At 31.8% G+C, this 26,227-nt stretch overlaps 1 protein-coding gene across 1 annotated transcript; it reads left to right on the forward strand.

The window, feature by feature from the left end:
• The first annotated feature begins 7,115 nt into the window (after nucleotides 1-7,115).
• LOC142227635 (uncharacterized) lies at nucleotides 7,116-8,636 on the forward strand. The gene is made up of 2 exons (XM_075298112.1): nucleotides 7,116-8,369; nucleotides 8,428-8,636. The coding sequence occupies exons 1-2, from the start codon at nucleotides 7,304-7,306 to the stop codon at nucleotides 8,634-8,636; spliced, it is 1,275 nt and encodes a 424-aa protein (XP_075154227.1). The 5' UTR covers nucleotides 7,116-7,303.
• The last annotated feature ends 17,591 nt before the right edge of the window (nucleotides 8,637-26,227 follow it).

A 26,227-nucleotide genomic window follows, 5' to 3' on the forward strand; every position in this document is an offset into this window, starting at 1 on the left:
CCGATCCCCAGATTTGACCTCCAGAGCCCCTTGGAAGAGCAAAATTCTTGCCATTCGGTTGAAATTTGGTACGTGATGTTGGTATATGGTATCCAACAACCATATAAACCGATCCCCAGATTTGACCTCCGGTGCCTTTTGGAGAAGCAAAATTCATCCGATCTGCTTGAAATTTGGTACGTGGTGGTAGTATATGATATTTAACAACCATGCCAAAAATGGTCCATATCAGTCCATAATCGTGCATAGCCCCATATAAACCGATCCCGAGATTTGGTTTTGGAACCTCTTGGAGGAGCAAATTTAATCCGAGTGAGTTGAAATTTGGTACATTGTGCTAGTAAATAGTCGTTAACAACCATGCCTAACTAGGTCCTTATCGGTCTATAGTTATACATGGCCCTCAGATAAATCGATCCCCAATCACACAAAAAATGGTCCATATCAAGTTCATAATTGTATATAGCCCCCATATAAGCGACCCCCATATTTCAATTCTGGCTCTCTACGTACAAAAAGTCCATATCGATTCGTAATTATTTGTAGACTTAACTATACATAACTTTTTTGTCTAATATATACCATGTATGGACTAAATCACAATTTAGAAAACGATGTTAAGAAGTTTTAAGATACCACATCCCAAGTAATTCGATTGTGGATGATAGTCTTTCGTAGAAGTTTCTACGCAATCCATGGTGGTGGGTACATAAGATTCGGCCTGGCCGAACTTGCGGCCTTATATACTTGTTTTTTTTTAATTTACACATTTATATTTATACTATATTACATGTTTATAATGAAACTTCGAAATGTGGGTTATTAAAGATTTACAGTCAGAAAAGAACAGTGCTTGATGTAAACGAAATGGACTGAGGTTTTGGATAAAATATTATTTTCTATTGCAAAAATAACAATTTTGTAACAAAAAACTGTTTTTGGTATAAACGTTTGAAATTTTGGAAGGAATTCAAAAACTCTAACAAAAGAAGAACGTGGTGTATAGACATACATAAATAATTTTATAATATACACATAAATTTATTTAGGCGTGAACATTTTTTTACCAGCATTTAACACCATTGCATTTAAAACTTATCGTTTTTGCTGGACAGCAAAAAAGAGCTTCCAAAAAAGTAGTTTGGATCCCCAATCTGTGATCCGGAAGTAGTACAAACTTGGATCATCTCCAATGAATTTTACATGGGCTTGTCATAGGATGGAAGTACTCCCTTGTTGGATCCTTTGCATTGCTTTAGAAGTTGTGCCCTGGAAGGTAATTTGAATGAAGAAATTTAAAAAGCGAAAAAAAAAATTTTTCAACCAATTTCACTTTTTTTTCATCCATATGTTTTATTACACTATTATTTTCCTATTATCTAATTTTTACAATTTGAAAAACTTTTTCGCTACGACCAGGGATTGAACCTGGGTTTACTGGCACCATAACAGAACGCCTTAGCACACTCAGCCACAAACGCCATTGAACATAAAGCGTCGAAAGGTCAATTCAAATGGTTGTGATATGATCGTAATACGACACCAAGGAATAACATTCTAATTGCTTCTCGAGATGTTCTTTATTAGTATGAACGAAAAAATAAGAAACGTAGGTTCAAATCTCACCAGCAGCAATTTGTTTATCAAATATTTTTCTAAAAAAATATTTTTTATGTTATGTATCGTTTTTACTTTTTATTTTCGGCATATATTTTCGTATAAATATATTTTTATACCCTCCACCATAGGATGGGGGTATATTAACTTTGTCATTCCGTTTGTAACACATCGAAATATTGCTCTAAGACCCCATAAAGTATATATATTCTGGGTCGTGGTGAAATTCTGAGTCGATCTAAGCATGTCCATCCGTCCGTCCGTCTGTCCGTCTGTCCGTCCGTCCGTCTGTCCGGCTGTCCGTCCGTCTGTGGAAATCACGCTAACTTCCGAACGAAACAAGCTATCGACTTGAAACTTGGCACAAGTAGTTGTTATTGATGTAGGTCGGATGGTATTGAAAATGGGCCATATCGGACCACGTTTACGTATAGCCCCTATATAAACCGATCACCAAATTTGGCTTGGGGAGCCTCCCGGAGCAGCAAAATTCATCCGATCCGGTTGAAATTTGGTACGTGGTCTTAGTATACGGTCTCTAACAACCATGCAAAAATTGGTCCATATCGGTCCATAATTATATATAGCCCCCATATAAACCGATCCCCAGATTTGACCTCCGGAGACTTTTGGAGGGGCAAAATTCATCCGATCCGGTTGAAATTTGGTACCTGATGTTAGTATACGGCCTCTAACAACCATGCAAAAATTGGTCCATATCGGTCCATAATTATATATAGCTCCCATATAAACCGATCCCCAGATTTGACCACCGGAGCCTCTTGGAGGAGCAAAATTCATCCGATCCGATTGAAATTTAGTACGTGGTCTTAGTATACGGTTTTTAACAACCATGCAAAAATTGGTTCATATCGGTCCATAATTATATATAGCCCCCATATAAACCGATCCCCAGATTTGACCTCCGGAGCCTCTTGGAGGGGCAAAATTCATCCGATCCGGTTGAAATTTGGTACCTGATGTTAGTTTACGGCCTCTAATAACCATGCAAAAATTGGTCCATATCGGTCCATAATTATATATAGCCCCCATATAAACCGATCCCCAGATTTGACCTCCGGAGCCTCTTGGAAGAGCAAAATTCATCCGATCCAGTTGAAATTTGGTACATGGTGTTAGTATATGGTCTCTAACAACCATGCAAAAATTGGTCCATATCGGTCCATAATTATATATAGTTCCCATATAAACCGTCCCCAGATTTGACGTCCGGAACCTCTTGGAGGAGCAAAAGTCATCCGATACGGTTGAAATTTGGTACATTTTGTCAATATATGGCCTCTAACAGCCATGTAAAAATTGGTCCATATCGGTCTTTAGTTATGTATAGCCGATGACTTATTACACAAAAATTGGTCCATATCGCCAAAAATAATCTACCAAAACTTTATTTCCATAGAAAATTTTGTCAAATTTTATTACTATAGAAAGTTTTGTCAAAATTTCATTTCTATAGAAAGTTTTGTCAAAAGTTTATTTCTATACAAATGTTTGTCAAAATTTTATTTCCATAGAAAATTTTGTCAAAATTTTATTTCTATAGAAAATTTTGTAATCTACCAAAACTTTATTTCCATAGAAAATTTTGTCAAATTTTATTACTATAGAAAGTTTTGTTAAAATTTCATTTCTATAGAAAGTTTTGTCAAAAGTTTATTTCTATAGAAATGTTTGTCAAAATTTTATTTCTATAGAAAATTTTGTAAAAAATTTATTTCTGTAGAAAATTTTGTCAACATTTTATTTCTATACAAAATTTTGTCAAAATTTCATTTCTATACAAAATTTTGTCAACATTTTATTTCTATAGAAATTTTTGTCAAAATTGTATTGCTATAGAAAATTTTGTCAACATTTTACTTCCATAGAAAATTTTGTCAACATTTTATTTCTATAGAAAATTTTGTCAAGTTTTTATTTCTATAGAAAATTTTGTCAAATTTTTATTTCTATAGAAAATTTTGTCAAAATTTTATTTCTATAGAAAATTTTGTCAAGGTTTCATTTCTATAGAAAATTTTGTCAAAATTTTATTTCTATAGAAAATTTTGTCAAACTAGATTATATACGTATTTAATCGGCCTTTTTTTGTTTAATATATACCCCGTATGGGCTAACTTACAATTTAGAAGACAGTGTTAAAAAGTTTTACGATACCTTGCCATCGGCAAGTGATATCGCAACCCAAGTAATTCGATTGTGGATGACAGCCTTTAGTAGAAGTTCCTACGCAATCCATGGTGGAGGGTACATAAGATTCGGCCTGGCCGAACTTACGGCCGTATATACTTGTTTTCTATTAAAATCAATAAAAAAATTAAAAAATTAAAATTAAAAGAACTTCCATGGAAGCGAAAGAGTCAAACGGCACAGGTTCAAATCCCAGCGGGGATGATTTTTTTTATTATTATTTTTTTACTTTTTTATGGATTTTCTATTTTTTTTTTTTAATTTTTTTATTAGTTTTCTATTATTTTATAAAATTTAATTGTCCAAAATTTGCACTTAAAATAGCCTGATTGCGTTCTTTCTAATACTTGGACTGCATCGGAAGTGGAAAAAAATCATTGGGGGATCCCGCGTTGCTCTTTAGAAGAAATGTTCGGAAGTTGGAAAAACTCGATGGGGGATTCTGGGATGGGCTTTAAAAGAAATGTTTGTGGAACAACTTCCAATTTTTTTTGCTGGGTATCTATTCAATATGTTCGATGTTGGTTACAACAAGTTCGAAGCGAACATTAATTGCAAATCAATAACTATTGATCTGTATCGATACACACCAATAATATTTATCAGCTTGCTGCTATTCTGCTCTCGCTGGTATGTTCTGTTGTTGTTGCATTTTAGGTTCGATGTCTGCATAGCTAGCTCCAATGGTTCACTTGATGAGAAGGGGGTGGTGACGCACAAACAGCTGGAGTAAGTATAGGCAACACACAAGTGAAGGGGGAAATTGAGATCTACATAGCAACAGTTATACTTGGTTTCAGAATTGCAGCAAAGAAATTCATAATCCAATGTAATATAATTGGTGATTATGATGTTTTGATGACGATTATGAAGTTTTTGTTATGATGAAAAAAAGTTGATAGAGCTAATTTGATTAGGATAATTAGCTATAGATGTTTGGTTGACGGATATTAAAATTTCCGTCAACATTCTGCCCCCTGAAGAACGAATGTTCATGGATATATGCTGGAAGAAAGATGGCCTATCGTTGGAAGTGTTTTAGTCGGAATAATTCCACCGCTATGCTTCGACTCACAGCGAATTCAGTAGGCTCCGTCCAGTTCCATGTATCCAAAATATTGTCTAAGGATTTTTCTCCATCGGTATTAAAACATGAATGTAGTGTATTTCTGGAAAGACACTTTTCAAAAATAAAAGAAAACAAAAGCAAAATTAGATTGCATAGGTACTAGATAGAAGTGAAGGCATTTCGACGATTTAGTTTGATGATTTTTTCTTTATTAATTTTTAATTTGTAGATATCGTTGTAAGTCAAGTTATGCTAAGTAATTTAGATTATGTTTTAGTTGAGTTTTATTTAGTAACGTTTGTAGTTTTTTTTAGTAATATATTTTTATTTTATTTCCTTTAGTTGTAAGGTGTATTATTGTATTTGTTGGTTTTAGCTAAAAATTTAAATGTTTAAAATAATGTCAATTATGTAAAATTTTAAGTTTTCATTCAAAACATTTTCACATAATGAGTATTGGGTTGATCAAAGATCAAATAATTGTTTGGTGATTTGCACCAAATATGTCCGTCCGAATCCGAACCAATGTTTAATTGATTGGATTGATTGTGAGAAGTTAACATTTTGTCCACCAGGGTTTGTCGTTTGTGATTGTTGTTTGTACAGGGAATACTATGGATATTCCCGTTGTATACGTGAATTTTCTTTGGAAAGCAAGAAGCACCGGATCCAGAGAAAACCCATCCGAATTTCGTGTTTTGGAAGAAAAGATTATTGTGGATAAAAGATTCTCCACACAGAAAAAAGTGTCTTGTAAATTTAAGGACCATTTTAACTTTCACATAGTTCAACAAATTTACTGTAATATAGTTCATTTTTCGTAACCACAACGAAAATTAACTTAGCTAAAGGAAAACTTATAAAAATTCAGTAAATGTTTTTTAGTTCACTAACTACGAAATGGGAACGATTTTTCCTTAAATAAATTTCCAACACAGTAGTTAACGCATCGTTGATTCTATTATAAAAATACATGGGCAATATAAAAATCTTACTACGAAATGTGGACAATTTACTAAGAAAAAATTGTGTATGGAAAAAAAAAATTTGTAGTAAAAATTCGTATGATGGCTACCTACACTTTATTTCCCTTTTTATTATATGTTGGAGTGTTTTTCCTCACATTGAAAATTTTAGATAAAGTAGAATAAAAAGTAGTTAATATAATCATTGACGGGTGTATATCATTTTTTATAGATTCCTCATAAATTTGGTATATATTTTACCTTAACTTATAGATAGAATTGCAACTAATCAATAAACGTGCTACTGGAAAATAAAGTGATAAGAGAGTAATGAAATCATTGCATCATTTTTAAATTTTTAAAGACATTTTGTGTACATCTCGTATGATTGTTTGGGTTTGTTATTGCGTCATTTATGCTGTTGTTGGTTGTTTTGATTCTAAAGATTTTGATTCCTTGTGTGTTGTTGGTATCTTTTGTGGTTATAGTCGTTTTCTTGCAATAGCGAGATCAGAAAGGGATCGTGTGTGTGTGTGTGTGGAGTTGTTTTTCTTTACGGCGGGTATGTATCCTTTATGACTATTTCGTCATATGAAATCAAAAAAGGCGTAAGTTACAAAAAATTCTAAATCGACTTTTTGATTGATTACTATGCACCGCATCAAAATACACGGACCTGCTAAGTTTTACAGTCATACGACTAAAAACGGCGATTTTATTAACAAAATTCTAAAAGCCGTAACTGCAAGCGCAAACATTTCATAAACCAAACAGGTAACTTACGCCTTAAAAAAAAACTAACGCAAGAGAAGAAATAGAATAGAAAAGAAACAAACAAGAGAAGAGATGCATTCAATGGGTTTTTTAAAAACAGTTAGGTTTTGTTTTGTTGTTTTTGTAATTAGAGATCTTTCTGTTTTGTTATTTTTGCATTTTTGGTAAGCAGTTTGTCTTTCTTTCATTGTGTTTCTAAGAAAACATATTTCTTAAAGCAAGCAATTCATCAAAGTTAAATAAAAAAATCTCGATTAAAGTGCATTTATTAAAAATGAATATTGAAAAAAATTTAAATATGTCAGTAAAGAAAAAAAAACAAATCAAAGACATTTAAATGCTAATGACGGAATGACTGGTAAAATGTATACAAGCCTCAATAAAGGAAATGTGTGTGTAAAAAATCCTCGAATAATGGGGATAAGATGTCAGTCTAAATTTTGTGAAAAGAGCTCATTGCGTCATTGCTCCCACTTTGCTGAAAATATACGCCAACAAATATTTGATCGATTTTGGAATATGACCTGGGGAGAAAAAAAAAGTGTATGTAAGAAGTCACGTGGTCGTTTCTGAAAAAGCACGAAATAGGAACATTTTTTCAAGGCGATCGCTGTCCAAATGTTACTATTTGCAAGCTAAGGCAACTCGTATCCAAGTTTGCCAGAAAATGTTTACTTCAACTCTTGGAATAACTGAAAAAACTGTACGAAATTGGGTAGATGAAATCTTTTTAAATAAGGAACAGCCGGATAAAGTTATTCCGAGAAGAAAGACCTCGATTAAAGATAAAAAATACGAGAAGCGTCATAACTTTTTAAAAAATTGGTTAAATGATATTCCGAAGCTTGAATCCCATTACCGAAGACAGTATACCAAGAAACTTTATTTGCAAACAGATTTTAAATCATTCACCCAAATTTATAAATTATATTGTGAAGAATGCATTAAAAATAGCGATGATGAAGTTTCAGCAGTATCGCATCTCAAGTTTATGCTTATAATAAAAGAACAAAATATTTCATTATTTAAACCAAGGAATGACATGTGTGATACTTGTGTATCATATGAGGCAAGAAACATAACTGAGGATCAATATATCAGTCATAGATCAGAAGTTGATGCCATGCGAGAAGAAAAAGCAAACGATGTCGAAAATGCAAAGTCTGGAATTTTCTTATTATTATGCATGGATATGCAAGCCGTAAAATTGATTCCTCAAACAAACGCAAGTGCTTCATATTATAAAATGAAACTGCAAGTACATAACTTCACTATTTATAATATCATTAGCCATGAATCTGACAATTATATCTGGGATGAATCTGAAGGGAATCTGGTAGCGTCTACTTTCACAACATGCATTATAAAACACTTAAAAAATTGTATACTTCAGTCACCAGATATTAACCATATTATAATATATTCGGATGGCTGCTTTTATCAAAACCGCAATGTCATATTGTCGAACGCATTAATATCCTTGTGTATTAACAAAAACATAACAATTGAGCACAAATATTTAATAGTTGGACACACCCAAATGGAATGTGATTCAACTCATTCGTTAATCCAAAGAAAAATAAACAATAAGAAAATTAATCTACCTTCTCAATTCGTTGAATATCTTAACGATTCCCGTAAGTCTCCATTTCCACTCAACACCCATCATCTTACTCATTCATATTTTCTGGATTATGATTCTCTTCCTAAGCTTTACTCTTCCATTCGTCCAGGTAAAATTGTGATAATAAATATTTATGACCTGTAAATACAATCAAAAATATTTTGCAGGAAAAATTGCTGGAGATCCCACCGTTAACATGATTCGAGCATTGGGATACGATACGTCTGGAACTATTTACTTTAAAACAAACATTAAAGAGGAATATGCAATTCTTCCAAACCGAAAAGCAAAAGATACTCATGACAACCAACCTTCTCCATTACATTCTCAGAGAATAAAAATTCCTAAAAAAGTGGGAACATCTCCAGGATCTTAAATCTTTCATACCAGAAGATTGCCACGATTTTTATACAAATTTGCCCTATCAAAATTAGCAATAAAACAGTATCCTATACTATATTATATTTTTTATCTATTTATGATATGAAATCTTTTTACTGAAAATGTTTTTTTTTTTTTGCTGAATTACTTTTTATGTTTTGTTTACTATAAGTATGTTAATAAAAAACATTTATAGTGGATCTATTTAATGAAGAACATAGTAAAACATTTCCTAAATCGTAGCAACATTTTTTTATTGTAACTTACGCCCTTTTGGGTTTCAGAAAATCTAATCCTCATAAGGCGTAAGTTTCATAGCTCTGTATATAATACAAAAAATTAAAATGTTTCTTCAAATACTAATTCGATAGTAACAACTTAGCTTAACCTAAAAAAAATTTTAAACAATTTGGTCTATTATCCATTTTAGGAAGTTTTTTTTTCTCCTGTAAAATTTTTGCAATGTAAGTTACGCCTTTTTTGATTTCATATGACGATTTGTGTCTTTGAGTTTTATTGCTGCATTCAGTTCTGTTGATGCATTTATGAAGTGCACACGTGGTTTTAATTTTGCAAAATTGTACGTGCGGTATTGGTGTTTATTAATGAAAATACATTCATTTCGAAACATTTTAGAAACTGAGAAGTGAATGATGTGATGTTAGAGAAATCAAAAACGCTTTTTATTGATAAAAACAGATTAAGGAACTGTATATTTCTGTTAACAGTTTAAAATTAGTGCGGATTTTTAATTGATTTACATAAAAAATGTACAACATGAGTGGTAATAGGATGATCTATATTTATTCTACATCTGGATCACAGGTTGGAGATGCAACCAATTTTTTGAATCTATATTTTTTATGTTACAGCAATTCCTACAGGTGAGTACTAAGTTCGAGTTTAGCCGCTAAAACTAAAAATAAATCACTAAGAAATGTATAAAATTATACGTCTTCGATACAAATTTAAATATAACTTGCTGGAGAATAGCCCAAACCCAGTTTTTTATAAAGATTATTTTTTATAATGGATTATTAAAGAAAACTTCTCATGAAAATTGCGATTTTAGCTTCTAAACTCGAACTTAAAATCCACCTTAAATACTAAATGCTATACTAACAAGTGGAAATTATGTCTAATTTTATAATATATTTTAATTCAAATATATTCTGAGAATAATTTCAAAAACGTTCCATTAGTGCATGGATATGATTCCAATAATGTACCTACTGGATGGATTTTTCAATGTGGTAAGTTTTTCTATAAACGGCATTTTGTCCGTTTTTAATAAAACCAAAATTTCAATTTATTAAAAATAATTATTTTCACTTGCAGGTGACAGGTCTTGTAATGGTAATTTTTTTTAATATTCTTTCTGTTTAATACTAACTAAGCTGATATCCTTATTGGCTCTAGAAAATACTCTTGATAACCGTAAGTTAAAAATCAATATGAACGATAGAATTTGATAATATTTTTCTTATATTTTGTATAACTTTGCAATTTCAGATGCTTATAAGACAAATCCGCCCAACAAAAGTTAGCCACAATCGACGAAATTGGACAATTCAATGAATATAGAAACTTATGCCACATATATCTTTCATATGGATCGAAAACATGGAAATTTAAATTAATTAGTTTAGTCCTAATAACATAGAATATTACTCTTTTGAAGAAGCAATTACTAACTACCGACAAGTCACTGCATCCAACGTACGAATAAAAATATTTCCTTTATTGTATATCATAAGCCATAGTTTTGTGTAATATAATAATAATTTTTATACCCTGCGCCACACTGTGCACCGAAAGAATTTTCTTCGTAAAAAGCACGAAAAATTTCGTTAAAAGTACGAAATTTGTCATTGTTTTACAACCAAAGAAACTTTTCATTAAAAGTACGAAATATTTCGTACTTTTTACGAAGAAAAGTTCTTCCAAAATTTTCGTAGTTTGTAAGAAAAAAAATCGTACTTTTTATGAAGAATCTTCGTACTTTTTATGAAAAATCTTCGTACTTTTTATGAAACAATTTCGTTCTTTTTATGAAAATGTTTCGTACTTTTTATGAAAAATTTTCGTAGTTTTTATGAAAAATGTTCGTACTTTTTATGAAAAACTTTCGTACTTTTTTCTGAAAAATGTTCGAACTTTTAGAAAAAAAATTATAGTCGAAAGTGCATTTGGTTGTAGTTGCAAGTGTGAAAAATGACATCACTACTTTACATCTTAAGTTTTTTAATAATTTTTAGTTTTATTGCTTCACTTTTATTCATAGCGCGCTATCACCCAAATGAGAAGTAGCATAGACTTGCATAAAAAAATAGAATTAAGGAATGCACTCAAGCACATTATAAAAGACAATTTAATGCCGCGAACGGAAATTTTACAACTTCAATGAAACTTCTTCGTTATTTCAAAGAAAATGTTTCGTACTTTTTATGAAGAAATTTTAACGCAGAATGTTTCGTAAAATATTCGTAAAAACTTCTTCACAAAATTCATGAAATGTGAAGAAAGTTTCGTTAAAAGTACGAACTTTTTACGAAGAAAAGTTAATGTAGAATGTTTCGTAGAAGTTTCGTATATTCGTAAAATGTTCTTCGTAAAATTTACGAAAATGAATGAAAATTTCGTTATTTTAATGAAGAATTCAGGGAGAATAGTTAATGAAGAATTCTTCGTAAAATTAACGAAGAGAATTCTTTCCGTGTGGAACAGCAGTGATGCCAATTTAGTGCTTTTAGAAACAAATTTAGTGCTTTTTGATTTCTAAAAAGCACCAAATTGCAATTTTGGTGCCTTTTCAAAAAAAGCACCAACTTGGTGCTTTCTGGCATTTTCATTTAGTGCTTTTGGTGCTTTTTTCATTTTGAACAGTATTAAGTTTAATTGATACAAAAATTAGGATTAGACTTTCAAGAGCCAAAGAAACTCAAATTTATAGAATTTGATTGTTATGAAGTTGGTATTGATTATTTTTTAATTAATATTGTTATTTAGGGTATTCTGTAGGAAAGTCGAGCGATGAGTGTCGAATTTTTGAATTTGGTAAAGATGTCATTAAAAACGTTTGTATTAAATTCACAAAAGCACGCACAACTGAAATAAGCTATAGACTCCTTCCATATATTAATATTTTGAAAGTTGAAATACATCACTGATCAAAATGAATTGGACGAAAGCATTAAAACTGATCAAAGTGTATACTTGAATAGCGGTTCATAATGGTGAGTACTAAGTTCGAGTTTTGCCGCTAAAGTGAAAACTATAGCAGTAAAAAGGCATAAAATTATGGATGTTTGCTGCAAATTTTATTATAATGGCCAAAAGCAAATTTTCACAAAGTTTGTATTCCTTAAAATGAATTATTAAAGAAATGTAATTGTGAAAAAATGACTATTTTAGCAGCTACACTCGTTCTTAATGCCCACTTCTTAAAATTCAATTCACAAAAGTTCTATAATACATCTTCGGAAGTTTTTTTTTTTTTTTTTTTTTTTTTTTTTTTTTTTTTTAGTAGCATTTAAATTTCGATTTTGTGGTGGAAGGTTGTATGTTAGAATTTATAATATATTTTTGGTGTTTTTTGGCCTTGGGCAGTTGGCAACACTGTGGAACAGGGTATTATAAGTTAGTGCATATGTTTGTAACACCCAGAAGGAGACGAGGTAGACACATGGTGTCTTTGGCAATAATGCTCAGGGTGGGTCCCTGAGTCGATATAACCATGTCCGTCTGTCCGTCCGTCCGTCTGTCTGTGAACACATTTTTGTGATCAAAGTCTAGGTCGCAATTTAAGTCCAATCGCCTTCAAATTTGGCACATGTTCCTAATTTGGGTCAGAATAGAACCCCATTGATTTTGGAAGAAATCGGTTCAGATTTAGATAGCTCCCATATATATCTTTCGCCCGATATGCACTAATATGGACCCAACAGCCAGAGTTTTATACCGATTTTCTTGAAATTTTGTACAAACATAACACTTAGTCGTATAGTCGGGTGTGCCAAATTTCATTGAAATCGGTTCAGATTTAGATATAGCTCACATATATATATATATATATATATATATATATATATATATATATATATATATATATATATATATATATATATATATATATATATATATATATATATATATATATATCTTTCGCCCGATATGGACTAATACGGTCCCAGAAGCCAGAGTTTTACCCCAATTTGGTTGAAATTTTGCACTAGGAGTACAATTAGTAGTGTAGTCAAGTGTGCCAAATTTTATTGAAATCGGTTTAGATTTAGATATATCTCCCATATATATCGTTCGCCCGATTTACACTCATAATTGAATTAAAATTAAAATTGCTTCAGATATAAATGTTTCCCATATTTATGCCCTTTACCACTACTGTGGTACAGGGTATAATAAGTTTGTGCATTTGTATGTAACGCCAAGAAGGAGTAATCATAGCCCAAACTTTTAGTATACGGATCGGCTTAGAATTAAATTCTGACTCGATTTAGCGATGTCCGTCTGTCTGTCTGTTGATGTATTTTTGTGTGCAAAGCACAGCTCGCAGTTTTAGTCCGATTGTCCTAAAATTTGGTACAGGGTCCTGTTTCGGCTCAGATTTCAGATTTAGATATAGCTGCCATATACATATTTTTCACCGATCTGGTCATAATTGGCGTGTATATCAACCGATTTTCCTCAAATTCCGTACATCCGAATATTTTATGAGTCTCGAAAAACTTGCAAAATATCAGCCAAATCGGTTCAGATTTAGATATAGCTCCCATATATATATATTTTACCCGATTTACACTCATATGACCACAGAGCCCAAAGTGTACTACCGATTTTCGTTAAATTTTGCACAAAGAGTAGAATTTACATTCTCCCAAGGCTTGGTAAATTTGATTGAAATCGGTTCAGATTTAGATGTAGCTGCCATATATACCTTTCGTCCGATTTGCACTTATATGACCTCAAAAGCCAGAGTTTTGCCCTGACTTACTTCAAATTTTGCGCAAGGAGTATGTTTAATAGCATAGGTAAGTGTACCAAATTTGGTTGAAATCGGTTCAGAGTTAGATATAGCTCCCATATATATCTTTCGCCCGATTTGCACTTAAATGGCCCCAAAAGCGAGAGATTTGCCGTGAGTTGCTTGGAATTTTGCACAAGGGTTACGTTTAATGATACTGTTATGTGCGACAATTTTTTTTAAAATAGGTTCAGATTTACATATAGCTTCCATACATATCTTTCTGCCGATCTACACTCCTATGGCCCCGGAAGCCAATCTGTTATTCCGATTTACGCGATTTTACGATTTTTGCACAGGAAGTATAATTATATTTATAACTAGTGCATTTGAGTCTATAGATTTTGTAGAAGTCTATCAAATTCTGTCCAGATCGAGTGATATTTAAATGTATGTATTTGGGACAAACCTTTATATATAGCCCCCAACACATTTGACGGATGGGACATGGTATCGAAAATTTAGATCTACAAAGTGGTGCAGGGTATAATACAGTCGGCCCCGCCGACTTTAGATTTTCCTTACTTGTTTGAAATAAAATACTGGTGGTTATAGAAAATTGACTTGTTTTGTACGAAAAATTTCTTAGTTGTATACAGGCTTGTAGTACTTTCGATTCCTCAATTTCTCTCCTTTTTTGAAAATTATACTGACAAACAGTTTATTTCAAACCAATTTCTTAATACAGTTTTCCCAAAAATTTTTCATTTTGCAGGATAGCAGGAATATTTTGAATGAGTTTAAGTATATTCTTCCCACAGCATAGTAAGAATGAACTAAAATACGATGCAATGCATGATCTAATTTATAAGAAAATCATGAACTTATCTAGATGAAAAAATCTTTGGCGCCAAATCATGGTCATTCTTACTATGGGTTAGTTCATTTTTCATAAAAAATAGTAAACTTTTTTTTCGGTGCAGGTATTTTATCTTCGCACAAATATCAGCACCAAGGATCAAATCTACATATACCGTCGGAGTTATAGTAGTAAGGATCGGCTAGATTCGGAACACATTTATCGGGCAATGAAATATTCCTAGTCGTAGATTCTGGGGTATAAGACGATAAATTTTGTAATACAAGAGCTGTGCAGCTAAGTACGAACTCTTGCTTTCTCGTAAGCAAATTGATGTCCACGGTATATTTGGACAAGTTTTCACACCCGTCGCCAATCCCAACAACTCCACAATGCGATTGAGTCTTTGTTAGCCAAAGTCGTTCTGCTGTGGATTCTGACATTAAGCTAGCCTGGGATCCATGATCAAGTAAAGCTCTAAGCTCAAAGTTTCCACGCCTTGTAACGACGTTAAGCCGGATAGTGTAGAGTAACACAGACAAAAATGTCTGTGCACTATGAGAGGCGATTTGATGAGAAGTTGTTGGAGCCTGACCTAGAGGCTCATCAGTATGAATGACGGTGTGATGTGGCTGCTTACATGTAATGCACCGAAAGATAGAAGTGCAGCTATTGTGATCATGCCCCGAAATGAAACAGTTATTACAAATATTCTCTGAGAGTAAATTAGTTTTATCCGTTAAGGATAATGCCAGGAAATTAAAACATCTGGCTAGTAAATGGTTCTTTTCGCAAAACGGACAAATAGGTAAGTTATGATTAGAAAACTTCGCAGAATAACAGGTAGATTTTCTTGTTTGAGAAAAGATTTTATTATTATTATTATTATTTGGGGTGGGAATTTCCTCTTCTATGGACTCCAAAGTGCGGAAGTCCTTTCTAGGAAAGAAAATAATTCTGAAAGATTTGGAATTTCTGTGGAAGACTTAAGAGATTGCTCCCAATCCCTTCGAGCCTGGAGATCTGATTTCTGAACCAAAAGGTGAATAAGAATGGGATCGCAGGATTTTGTAGAAACATCCAAATTTTGCAAAGATGCGATGTACTCTTGAGCAGAGTCGATTAAAGTCTTGATAGACTGAAAGCCGCCATTAGATTTAGGTATATTAAATAATCTCGAAATTAGATTTCCAACCAACATTCGCTTGTTATGATACCTAGATTCTAGTATTTTCCAAGCGGAATCGTAGTTGGCTTCTGTGGCCGCAATACTTTTAATTAAATTTCCGGCTTCGCCTTCAAGACTACTACGTAAGTAAAATAATTTTTGGGTTTTGTTTAAAGAATCATTCTGATGAACGAGGGAAAAGTCTATATCGCGGAATGGGATCCATTCCATATACTGTCCCGAGAATTTTGGAAGAGAAATTTTTAGGAGTTTGGATTCACAACCAATAGTCGTATCAGAGCGACTATGCTGTACAACGAAAGTGCTTGCCATAGGCGACGATGCAAAAGAGTGGTTTGGGAGTGAATCTATGATAATTCCTTTAAAAGTTAGGTAAAGTTCCGAAAACTTGAAATACACTCTTGGAAATAAGGAATATTATTTTCATCGATTTTTCGGCATCAAAGTTGAAAAATATATAGTTTTTGCTCACTTCCGGTGACAAAAAGATAATAAAAGGTTCAATAGAAGCCCAGAACATTTACTTTTTGGGTCCGAAAGTGGTGCCAAATTGATGCAGAACCGATGAATTTAACTGGACTTGTCATTGAGGACGGATGTCCACAATTTCAAAGGCCGCTGCACTGAATTTGCATCACTTCTTAAGGTGTGAGGTTAATTCAGTGTTTTGGATGTGAATTGAGAAATTTTGTGATAATTTTTAAATTTTTTTTATGATTTTTAATGCATAATAACGCTTGTCTGGAACTTTTGTCATCAAATATTTTCAAAAATTCGCAATTCTTCTAGAGAGGATTTAGCATGTTTTTTTTCGGCAAAATTTAAATAATTTGTACCATTTTATTAATTCTTAATCTGTTTTTAACCTATTTGAAACAAAAAAAATTAATTTCCCATTAAAAATATGAAAAAAGCGAGTTATAAAAAAAATTGTCTCAAATGAACTTCATGTGCAGTTAAACTAAAAAACATCTTTGGGAGGGCATTTTTGAAAGTTCTTTTAAAGTTGTGACTTGAGAAGAACCTCCATTTTTTTTTTGCTGTGAGATACATTGACTTTTTTGACAAAATTACCCACAATTGCCATTTTTACAAATTTCTAGTAATATTTGGTACACATGGATCCACAAATGTTCGTCACTATGCATGTAAGGGCCAAACAAAAATTGGTCTATATCGTCCCACAAATAAGGATTCATGATCATATTATCTGCGACTATTATGTGTAATATTGGCTCCACATATTATTATTCGATTGCATACGATAGTTTTAATTAATTTAACTTATCATAGTTAATTAGCATAGTCTTCAAACCTCATTCACAATGTAATGAATCTCCCAAGTCATCCAGGATTTATCGTGGTCCACTTCTCTTTCAAAGAACGAACAACTTTTTTCGAATCTTCTTATTAACATTAAATGCGCACCAAAAAACATCTTACGTCTCAAAATGTTGACCGAATTCTATGAAATCAAGTTTGCTGCATTTACTGCATTTAAAACATAATATAGTGGCAGCTCAATAGGCTCTGTCCATTGTGATAAATTGCATTTAAAACATCATAACGCATTTTTAAAAATATGTTTTTTCCGGAAAATCGGTAGTACTTCTGCCAGAAAAAGAGAATATTTGAATCAAATATAAGAATTGTGATTTCAATTATATTTGTATTTGATTTTCAGCTTATTACAAAAATCATAAATCTAATTGCCAAAATTGTAAAGTCGTCGTAAAATTAATTTCAAATAATTGGATATTTGTATTGAAAGGTAATTGGAATTCGTCATGACATTTAAGTGATACTGTAATCAATTCAAATACATTAGTTTTTAAAATATACGATGTTTTTAATTACGGTCGTAATTGAACTGAGCACAATGCCTATTAAATTTTGTAGACGTGGTCAAATTTATTACGATGGTAATCAATATATTTCAGTAAACCAACTTCTAAAATAATTGAATATTGAGAATATTGATTTTTAGACGAATATCCAACCAATTATTTTCGTATTTGACTTAACATAATAAAAAACAAGTAAGGAAAGTCTAAAGTCGGGCGGGGCCGACTATATTATACCCTGCACCACTTTGTAGATCTAAATTTTCGATACCATATCACATCCGTCAAATGTGTTTGGTGCTATATATAAAGGTTTGTCCCAAATACATACATTTAAATATCACTCGATTTGGACAGAATTTGATAGACTTTTACAAAATCTATAGACTCAAAATTAAAGTTGGCTAATGCACTAGGGTGGAACACAATTTTAGTAAAAAATAAACACATTTAAATCTGAAGCAATTTTAAGGAAACTTCGCAAAAGTTTATTTATGATTTATCGCTCGATATATATGTATTAGAAGTTTAGGAAAATTAGAGTCATTTTTAAAACTTTTCGACTAAGCAGTGGCGATTTTACAAGAAAAATGTTGGTATATTGACCATTTTTGTCGAAATCAGAAAAACATATATATGGGAGCTATATCTAAATCTGAAACGATTTCAATCAAATTTGGCACACATGACTATATTACTAATTGTACTCCTAGTGCAAAATTTCAACCACATTGGGCCAAAACTCTGGCTTCTGGGGCCATATAAGTCCATATCGGGCGAAAAATATATATGGAAGCTATATCTAAATCTGAACCGATTTCAATAAAATTTAGCACACATGACTATACTACCAATTGTACTCCTTGTGCAAAATTTCAAGCTAATCGGGATAAAACTTTGGCTTCTGGGTCCATATAAGTGTATATCGGGCGAAAGATATATATGGGAGCTATATCTAAATCAGAATGGATTTCAACCAAATTTGGCACGCATAGCTACAATGCTAAATGTACTCCCTGTGCAAAAATTCAACCAAATTGGGCCAAAACTCTGGCTTTTAGGACCATATTAGTCCATATCGGGCGAACGATATATATGGGAGCTATATCTAAATCTGAACCGATTTCAATCAAATTTTGTACACTTGACTATACTACTAATTGTACTCCTAGTGCAAAATTTCAACCAAATTGGGCCAAAACTCTGGCTTCTGGGGCCATATAAGTCCACATCGGGCGAAAAATATATATGAAAGCTATATCTAAATCTGAACCGATTTCAATAAAATTTGACACACATGACTATACTACCAATTGTACTCCTTGTAAAAAATTTCAAGCAAATCGGTATAAAACTCTGGCTGCTGGGTCCATATTAGTGCATATCGGGCGAAAGATATATATGGGAGCTATATCTAAATCTTAACCGATTTCTTCCAACATCAACAGAGTTCTATTCTGACCCAAATTAGGAACATGTGCCAAATTTGAAGGCGATTGGACTTAAATTACCACCTAGACTTTGTCACAAAAATGTGTTCACAGACAGACGGACGGACAGACGGACATGGTTATATCGACTCAGGGACCCACCCTGAGCATTATTGCCCTGTTCCACAGTGTGGCGCAGGGTATAATTATCTTTCTATTCAAATTTGCCAACAATTGATTTTTTATTGTTTGATAAGAAATTGAAAATCAAATTTTGCATGAAAATTCAAAAACCTACAAATATTTACCTGAGATAAAGGTAATGTTGGTAAAAAATCTTTGTAGTGTAAGGATATCTCTATTCTCTACTAAAATCAAATTGTTTATTTGTAAACAAACACTTCGTTTAATGTATTACGTGCCTTTGGGTCAATATGACCCAACATTAAAATGTAAACAAAATTTAATATTAATTATTGGAAATTTGTATGCTTTGTTGTTTTTAAGTTTGTATAACAAAAAATAATAAGAACATTAATAAATAATGAGCAAATAAAAATAATAATTTTAAAATTAAATAATATTTTCAATTCAGATTTATTTTTTTTGTGCAATATTATCAAGCAAAATTCATTTACAATACTAATACATAAAACATTAGGAATTTGTCTGACATGTTTTATTTGTCATTTCCACAACAACTATATTTTTATATTTGGTGATAGAAACAAATCGAACGAAGACTTTATTATATCTGTAACCGTAGATGTTGCTCTCAATAGAATTTGAGTTTTTGGTAATCTACCTACTTAGCGTGGTGAGTGTTCTTTCCAAACTATACTTTTGTCCTTAGATAAATATGTAAGGGAACTGCTCGGATCAATATCTACACTGTTAGAAAAATATGTTTTTCATATGTTCCGATATAAACAAAATGTGTTTCGGGCACAATTTTAAAACACAATATATTTAAGTGCAAACATGTAATGTTCCTAAACTAACGCTAAATGTTTGGGACATATATGTTAATATGTTAGAATATATTATGTTTGGGCCATGAATGTTTCATAAAAATCATATGTGTGAATGCAAACATATATAAATTTACAAATTTCGACTAACATACATATGTTATGTTGTGATATTTTATTCAAAGCGACAGAGAGTATAGAGAAAGAAATAGAGATGGAAACCGGGAGAGTTGACGAAAGATATCAACATAACACAGCGAAAGAATCAAAAGAGAACAATTTCTGTGAAGCCGCTTGTATGTTGTTTCGGAAAACAGTCTTATGATAAGGCCAAAAATTTGATATGCTTAAGTCTAAATATTATTTAATTTGAATAAAGAGAATAGACATTCTGAACCAAGAGAATAGATATTTGAAAAACGAACAGCATATGTTTTCGCCTTGAGAGCAGCATTTTATGTATGTGTGGACATATGTTTTGTTTATCATTTTGGCATTATGGGCACAATTTTTTCTTGGTTCGTTAAAAGAAATCAGAAATAAAAATAATGAAATGGCACTATACTCGTTTTAGAGTTGGGACAGTAAAATGAAATAAGGAGGAAATAATGAAAAAATACACAGTAAAATGTAAAAAAAAAAAAGTTTAGTTCCTCTTTATTAATAAGTAGTCCACGAGGAGTTGACGGACACCTTCAAATATAAAAGCGGGCATTAAGTTCGAGTTTTGCAGCTAAAACAATTTAAAAAGTTTATTTTCTTTCAAATGAATTATTAAAGACAAATAAAAGGCATTTTAGAGCGATGGTGTTAAATGCTAGTAAAAAACTGTTCACGCCTAAATAAATTTATGTTTATATTATAACCCCCATATGCAAAAGAGCTAAAGAAAACTTCAAGCCTACTTTTACCATATAAATTCATTCGATAAACTGTCAATAAATTGTTTTGCATATAAGCATAAGATTATTTATGTATGTTTATACTCGACTCCACGTTCTTCTTTTGTTAGAGTTTTTTTTTCGTTTATGTCAAGCACTGTTACTGACTATAAATCTTTAATAACCCACATTTCGATGTTTTTTTTTCATTATAAAAATTTAATATAGTATATTAAAAAGTGTTCGGTCCGAGCAGGGATTGAACCCACGACCCTTTGCATGCAAGGCAGACATGCTAACCACTGCTCCACGTGGCAAACAAATGTATGTTTATGTTAAATAATGTTATGTTTGCATGGGCTCGTGGGCGCTGCAAACTATGCTATATAAATGTAACTTATAACGATAATTATCTGCTGTTGACTATAACAGATACGTAGTCCAGTGGATAGTGTGTTGGCTTACAAACTGTATGGTCCTCCGTGCAGGCGAAAGGTAAAATTTAAATTTATATAAGTGAATAATTTCTTCAACATTATTTGTATTACAGAAAATGGTGCCAAGAACTAAAATATTTCGTGGAAGTGAAAATTACGAGTATGTTAGGCAATGAGCACAATCGTCTTTGGGAAAAATTCTTCCAAGCATATAATATTTTTTGGGCTCAAAATGCTTCCAAACATATAATATGTTCACATAAAACAAACATATTAATGTTTCGGCAGTATCCAATAATATATGTGCTTCCTGCAAAATATGTTTGGAACATACATCGTCCAACTCCAAACTTTCAAAGTTATTATTTGATGATAAATATGATTGTTCTTCTACTTCGTTGTCGGGTACAAAAACATCACCTTCATCACTATCATTGATGATAGTCATTCAGAATTTGTTTCAACTCAAGATCACTGAGAATATGGACCAATTACACTATTGACCAATAGTCATAAGCGTAGGAAGCCCTCTGGGGAGGGGGCTTAGACCCCCCCAGAAAAATTTTAGCCCCCCCCAGAATTTGAAACTCTATTTATGATTTTCCATTTTTCAATAAATGTCATAGTTTTTTAATTTTTATAAAAATTAAACAAGTATATACAATCGCACAAAGTTGCGCTAAAGACTTTCATGAACAATCGAATTACTTGGGTTGTGGTAGCAGTTGCCGATGGCAATGTTTGAAGTCAGATATTTATGAAATAAAGCTGTGGTTGAACTTATGATTGATTTAGTTTAGTCAATTTAATTAAAAAAATAGTAATTGATATTAAAACTATTCTTTCATAAATTAATATCTTAATAATGCAGCGAAAAAGCGTTGCCAAAAAAGTAGTGAAAATGTTCTTTTTGGGTCTAGAAGTGGTGCAAAATTGGCGGAGAAGCAATGAATAATATGAGCTTGTCATAGGACAAATGTCCACCGTTTCAACAGCCGTTGCAATGAATTTGCATCAATTCTTAAGGCGAGATCCGAATTCAGTGTTTTGAATGTGAATTAAAAAATTTTGAGATATTTTCCCAAATAAATAATTTTTATATTGTTTTTATGATTTTTAATGCATTCTGACGCTTGTGTGACACGTTTTTCCTCGAATAATTTCCAAAATTATCGATTATCTATAATGGATTTAGCAGTTTTGTGGCAAAATTTGAATAACTTGTACCAATTTATTTATTCTTACTCTTTTTTTAAACTATTTGAAAAAAAAGAAAACAAAAAATTACACATTAAAATATGAAAAAAATGAAGTAAAAAAACTTCCTGTGTAGTTAAAATAATTGAGGACATTTTTGGAAGTACTTTTAAAGTTGTGCCTTTAGAACAACTCACCATTTTTTTGCTGGGAAAAGTGTGGAACTACTTTTAGTTGCTTTATTATAAATTAATTGTCGAGTTATTTTGATGTATAATTTTTTATTCAATTTTATGAAATAAAACATTAATTGAACCCATAAGTTCAGTCTATAAATTTTTAGCTAGGGGGGCTATAGCCCCCCCTAGGAAAATTGTCTAGCTACGCTAATGCCAATAGTATACAAGATTTTTTACAATACTTACTTTTCTCCTTTGTGCCATTATGATATACAAAAAAACAAGTATATACAGCACTAAGTTCGGCCGGGCCGAATCTTAAATACCCACCACCATGAACCAAATATTAGGGTTTCCTTTGAAATTTCAGGAGGGCTTGAGGACTTGAGGACACTTCCCAAAGATAAATTTAAAGATTTCACCTATGAGGACTATATCAGATTCTGGATTTATAAGAACCATTTTTGTTTGAGTTTTAGAGGAATCATTAACATCTCTTGCAAGTGTGCAAGAAAATTATAAAATAACGTCTTGATTTGAAATCTTACATCTGTAGAAGTAAAATCTGGAAATTTTACATTGAGTTTCAAGCAATTTTCATCGGTTTATATGGGGGCTATACCAAAATATGGACCGATACTCACCATTGTCAGCACACCTCTTTATGGTCCTAAAATACCTCTAGATTTTCAATTTCAGGCAAATTGGATATAAACTACGGTTTCTATAAGCCCAAGACCCCAAATCGGGAGGTCGTTTCATATTGGGACCATACCAAAACATGGACCGATACTCACAATTTTGCACACGTATTTGTGGTCCTACAATACCTCTAGATTTCCAATTTCAGGTAAATTGAATAAAAACTGCGGTTTCTATAAGCCCAAGAAGTAAAATCGGGAGATCGGTCTATATGGGGGCTATACCAAAATATGGACCGATACTCACAATTTTTGGCACACGTATTTGTGGTCCTACAATACCTCTAGATTTCCAATTTCAGGCAAATTGGATAAAAACTACGATTTCTATAAGCCCAAGACCCCAAATCGGGAGGTCGGTTTATATGGGGACTATATCAAAACCTGGACCGATATAGTCCATCTTCGAACTTGACCTGTCTGCAGACAAAAGACGAGTTTGTGCAAAATTTCAGCACGATTGTTTCATTATTGAAGACTGTAGCGTGATTACAACAGACAGACAGACAGACGGACAGACGGACATCGTTATATCGTCTTAGAATTTCTCCCTGATCACGAATATATATACTTTATATAGTCGGAAATCGATATTTCGATGTGTTACAAACAGAATGACAAACTTATTATACGCCCGTCACCATTCTATGGTGGTGGGTATAATGAGTGATCAACCTCCAAGATCTCCAAAAACCAAACTGAACTCCTTTAAAGAAAATCTTCAAATTAGACAAAATTTCTAGTACCAATTAGCGAAATGGTTTTTCATATACAGAAGGGGAATCCCCGAATTGTATTTTCAGTGAACTCTTTGTGTACAAAATTGAAGTGTCAATGCGTTACCATATCATAATAAACATATTCCAAAATATTTCTTTGCCAGATCCTTGAAAGGCCTCCACAGTGTGAGTAATAAAAATTTCAATGAAAAAATACTTCTTCAACGTGATTTTATTCCTTGTTTGACTGAAATACTAATTAAATACATATTTTGAATGAAGAAACCCTCAATTTAGTTATATTGAGTAAGAAAAAACGGTAAATTGGAATATAAATATCAAAATACCGCTTGTTGGGTCATATTGACCCAAAGGATCTTAAATGCGTGATAATCGTGTTTTTAAATTAGCGGTTTATGGAAATATTTTATTTTTTTATTATCTTCTAAAAACATACATTTCGTCCCTATAATGGATAAATAAAAGTTTCATATAAATATCCAATAACTAATGGAATAAAAATGACGTTTTAATATCAAAGATGGGTCAAATTGACCCAAGGAGTGCACAAGGGTTAAAATACAAACACTATTTTCGAAAAACAAAACCAAAAAATTAGAAAAAACTGTGCTATGCAGATGTTCTTATGTTTACCATTTTGCATATTATATATTTTTCGGAGGAATCGGTGATTTGCACTCAAAAAACAGTAAACCAATCAGAAAAGAAAATTTTGAAAAGTTTTTACTAAACTGTATTATAAACACAGATGTCTCGTCGATTTCTCAAAAATAAGTAAATATTTTTCGACAAATTGTAGAAAATTTATTGGACTTGTTAATTTTGTTTAACAAGTGAAAAAAATATAGCGATTTCGTTTGAGAAGACAGATGCAAAATTTTCGAAATGGATTGCAAAATATGAAAGACATTGTCATAAATTTTGGATCCTGTATCCTTTACAATATTATGAATTAACAATAACTTTGGAATGACACTACAGTGAAAAAACAGTGATCCCACCTGGAAGAAAAAAATTGGTTAATTTTAGAAAATTTATATTATTTTTAGAAAATGTTAACTAAACAGTATTACAAAAGCTGACATCACGGCGATATCACAAAAATAAGTAAATATGTTTCGACAAATTCAAGAAAATTTATTAGACATAATTATTTTTTTCCACTTTTTGTTGGGTGTATCATTTCGCGGAAATACAATGAGTGAAAATGTAGTGAAACACCAAGGTAACATTTTTTTGCTAATCGAAAACACCCTTAGTTTGAAAGAAAAAATTGGAGTACAAAATTCAAAAAATGTATTTAGTGCCAAACGTAGTTCATTATTGCTAAAATTTACAAATTTTAAGAAATTCTGAACTATTTTGTGGTATTTTTTTCTCCCTTTTTACTAATTTTACTAACGTATGCAAAAAAATATTTTATACGTTTAAGAATTTATATGACCTTAGGGCGAAAATGTGGACTGATAATTCTTATATACCCCAAAATATCTTGATACCTCCAGTCTGATTGAAATCGCTGTTTGGATATTTGCAAGATGCAAAGAGCGTTATATACAGATAAATGTACAAAACTATGTCGTTCTTAATGTCGCATTCGACGCCGACAAACCATTTACCATGTCTTAACAAAAATGAGATTTTCGTTCTGACATAGAACAAAGACCCACAAATTGCTAGATGTCTTCAACAACATTGAACATAAACACGGACACTAGCATACTCACAAACACACGGTACTCAAAATACTAAGATGTGATTACAAAAACTCAATTATCTTAAAGAGTAAATTGTAAATTTAGCCAAAATAACTAACAGAGTAGCTTATAGTGTAATTTGGTGATACATCCAACATAAATAAAAGCATCCCAGCAAAAACAATTGGAAGTTTTTTTTTTAAGGTACAACTTTAAAAGCACTTTCGAGGTGTCCAGCCAAAGATGTTCTTTATTTTAACTACACAGGAAGTTCTTTTAATTCTTTTTTTATATTTTTAATTGGTAATCTTAACTTTTTTGTTTCAAATTAAGTTAAAACAGAGTAAAAATTAATGAAATGCTACAAACTAATGATAAATCCATTCAAGAAAAATTGTGAATTTTTGAAAATATTCGATGACAAATGTTTCAGAATGCATTATCATAATCATAAAAAATCATAAAAATTATTTATTTGGT

This window comes from Haematobia irritans, chromosome 2 (genome assembly GCF_050003625.1).
Source record: "Haematobia irritans isolate KBUSLIRL chromosome 2, ASM5000362v1, whole genome shotgun sequence".
NCBI lineage: Eukaryota > Metazoa > Arthropoda > Insecta > Diptera > Muscidae > Haematobia > Haematobia irritans.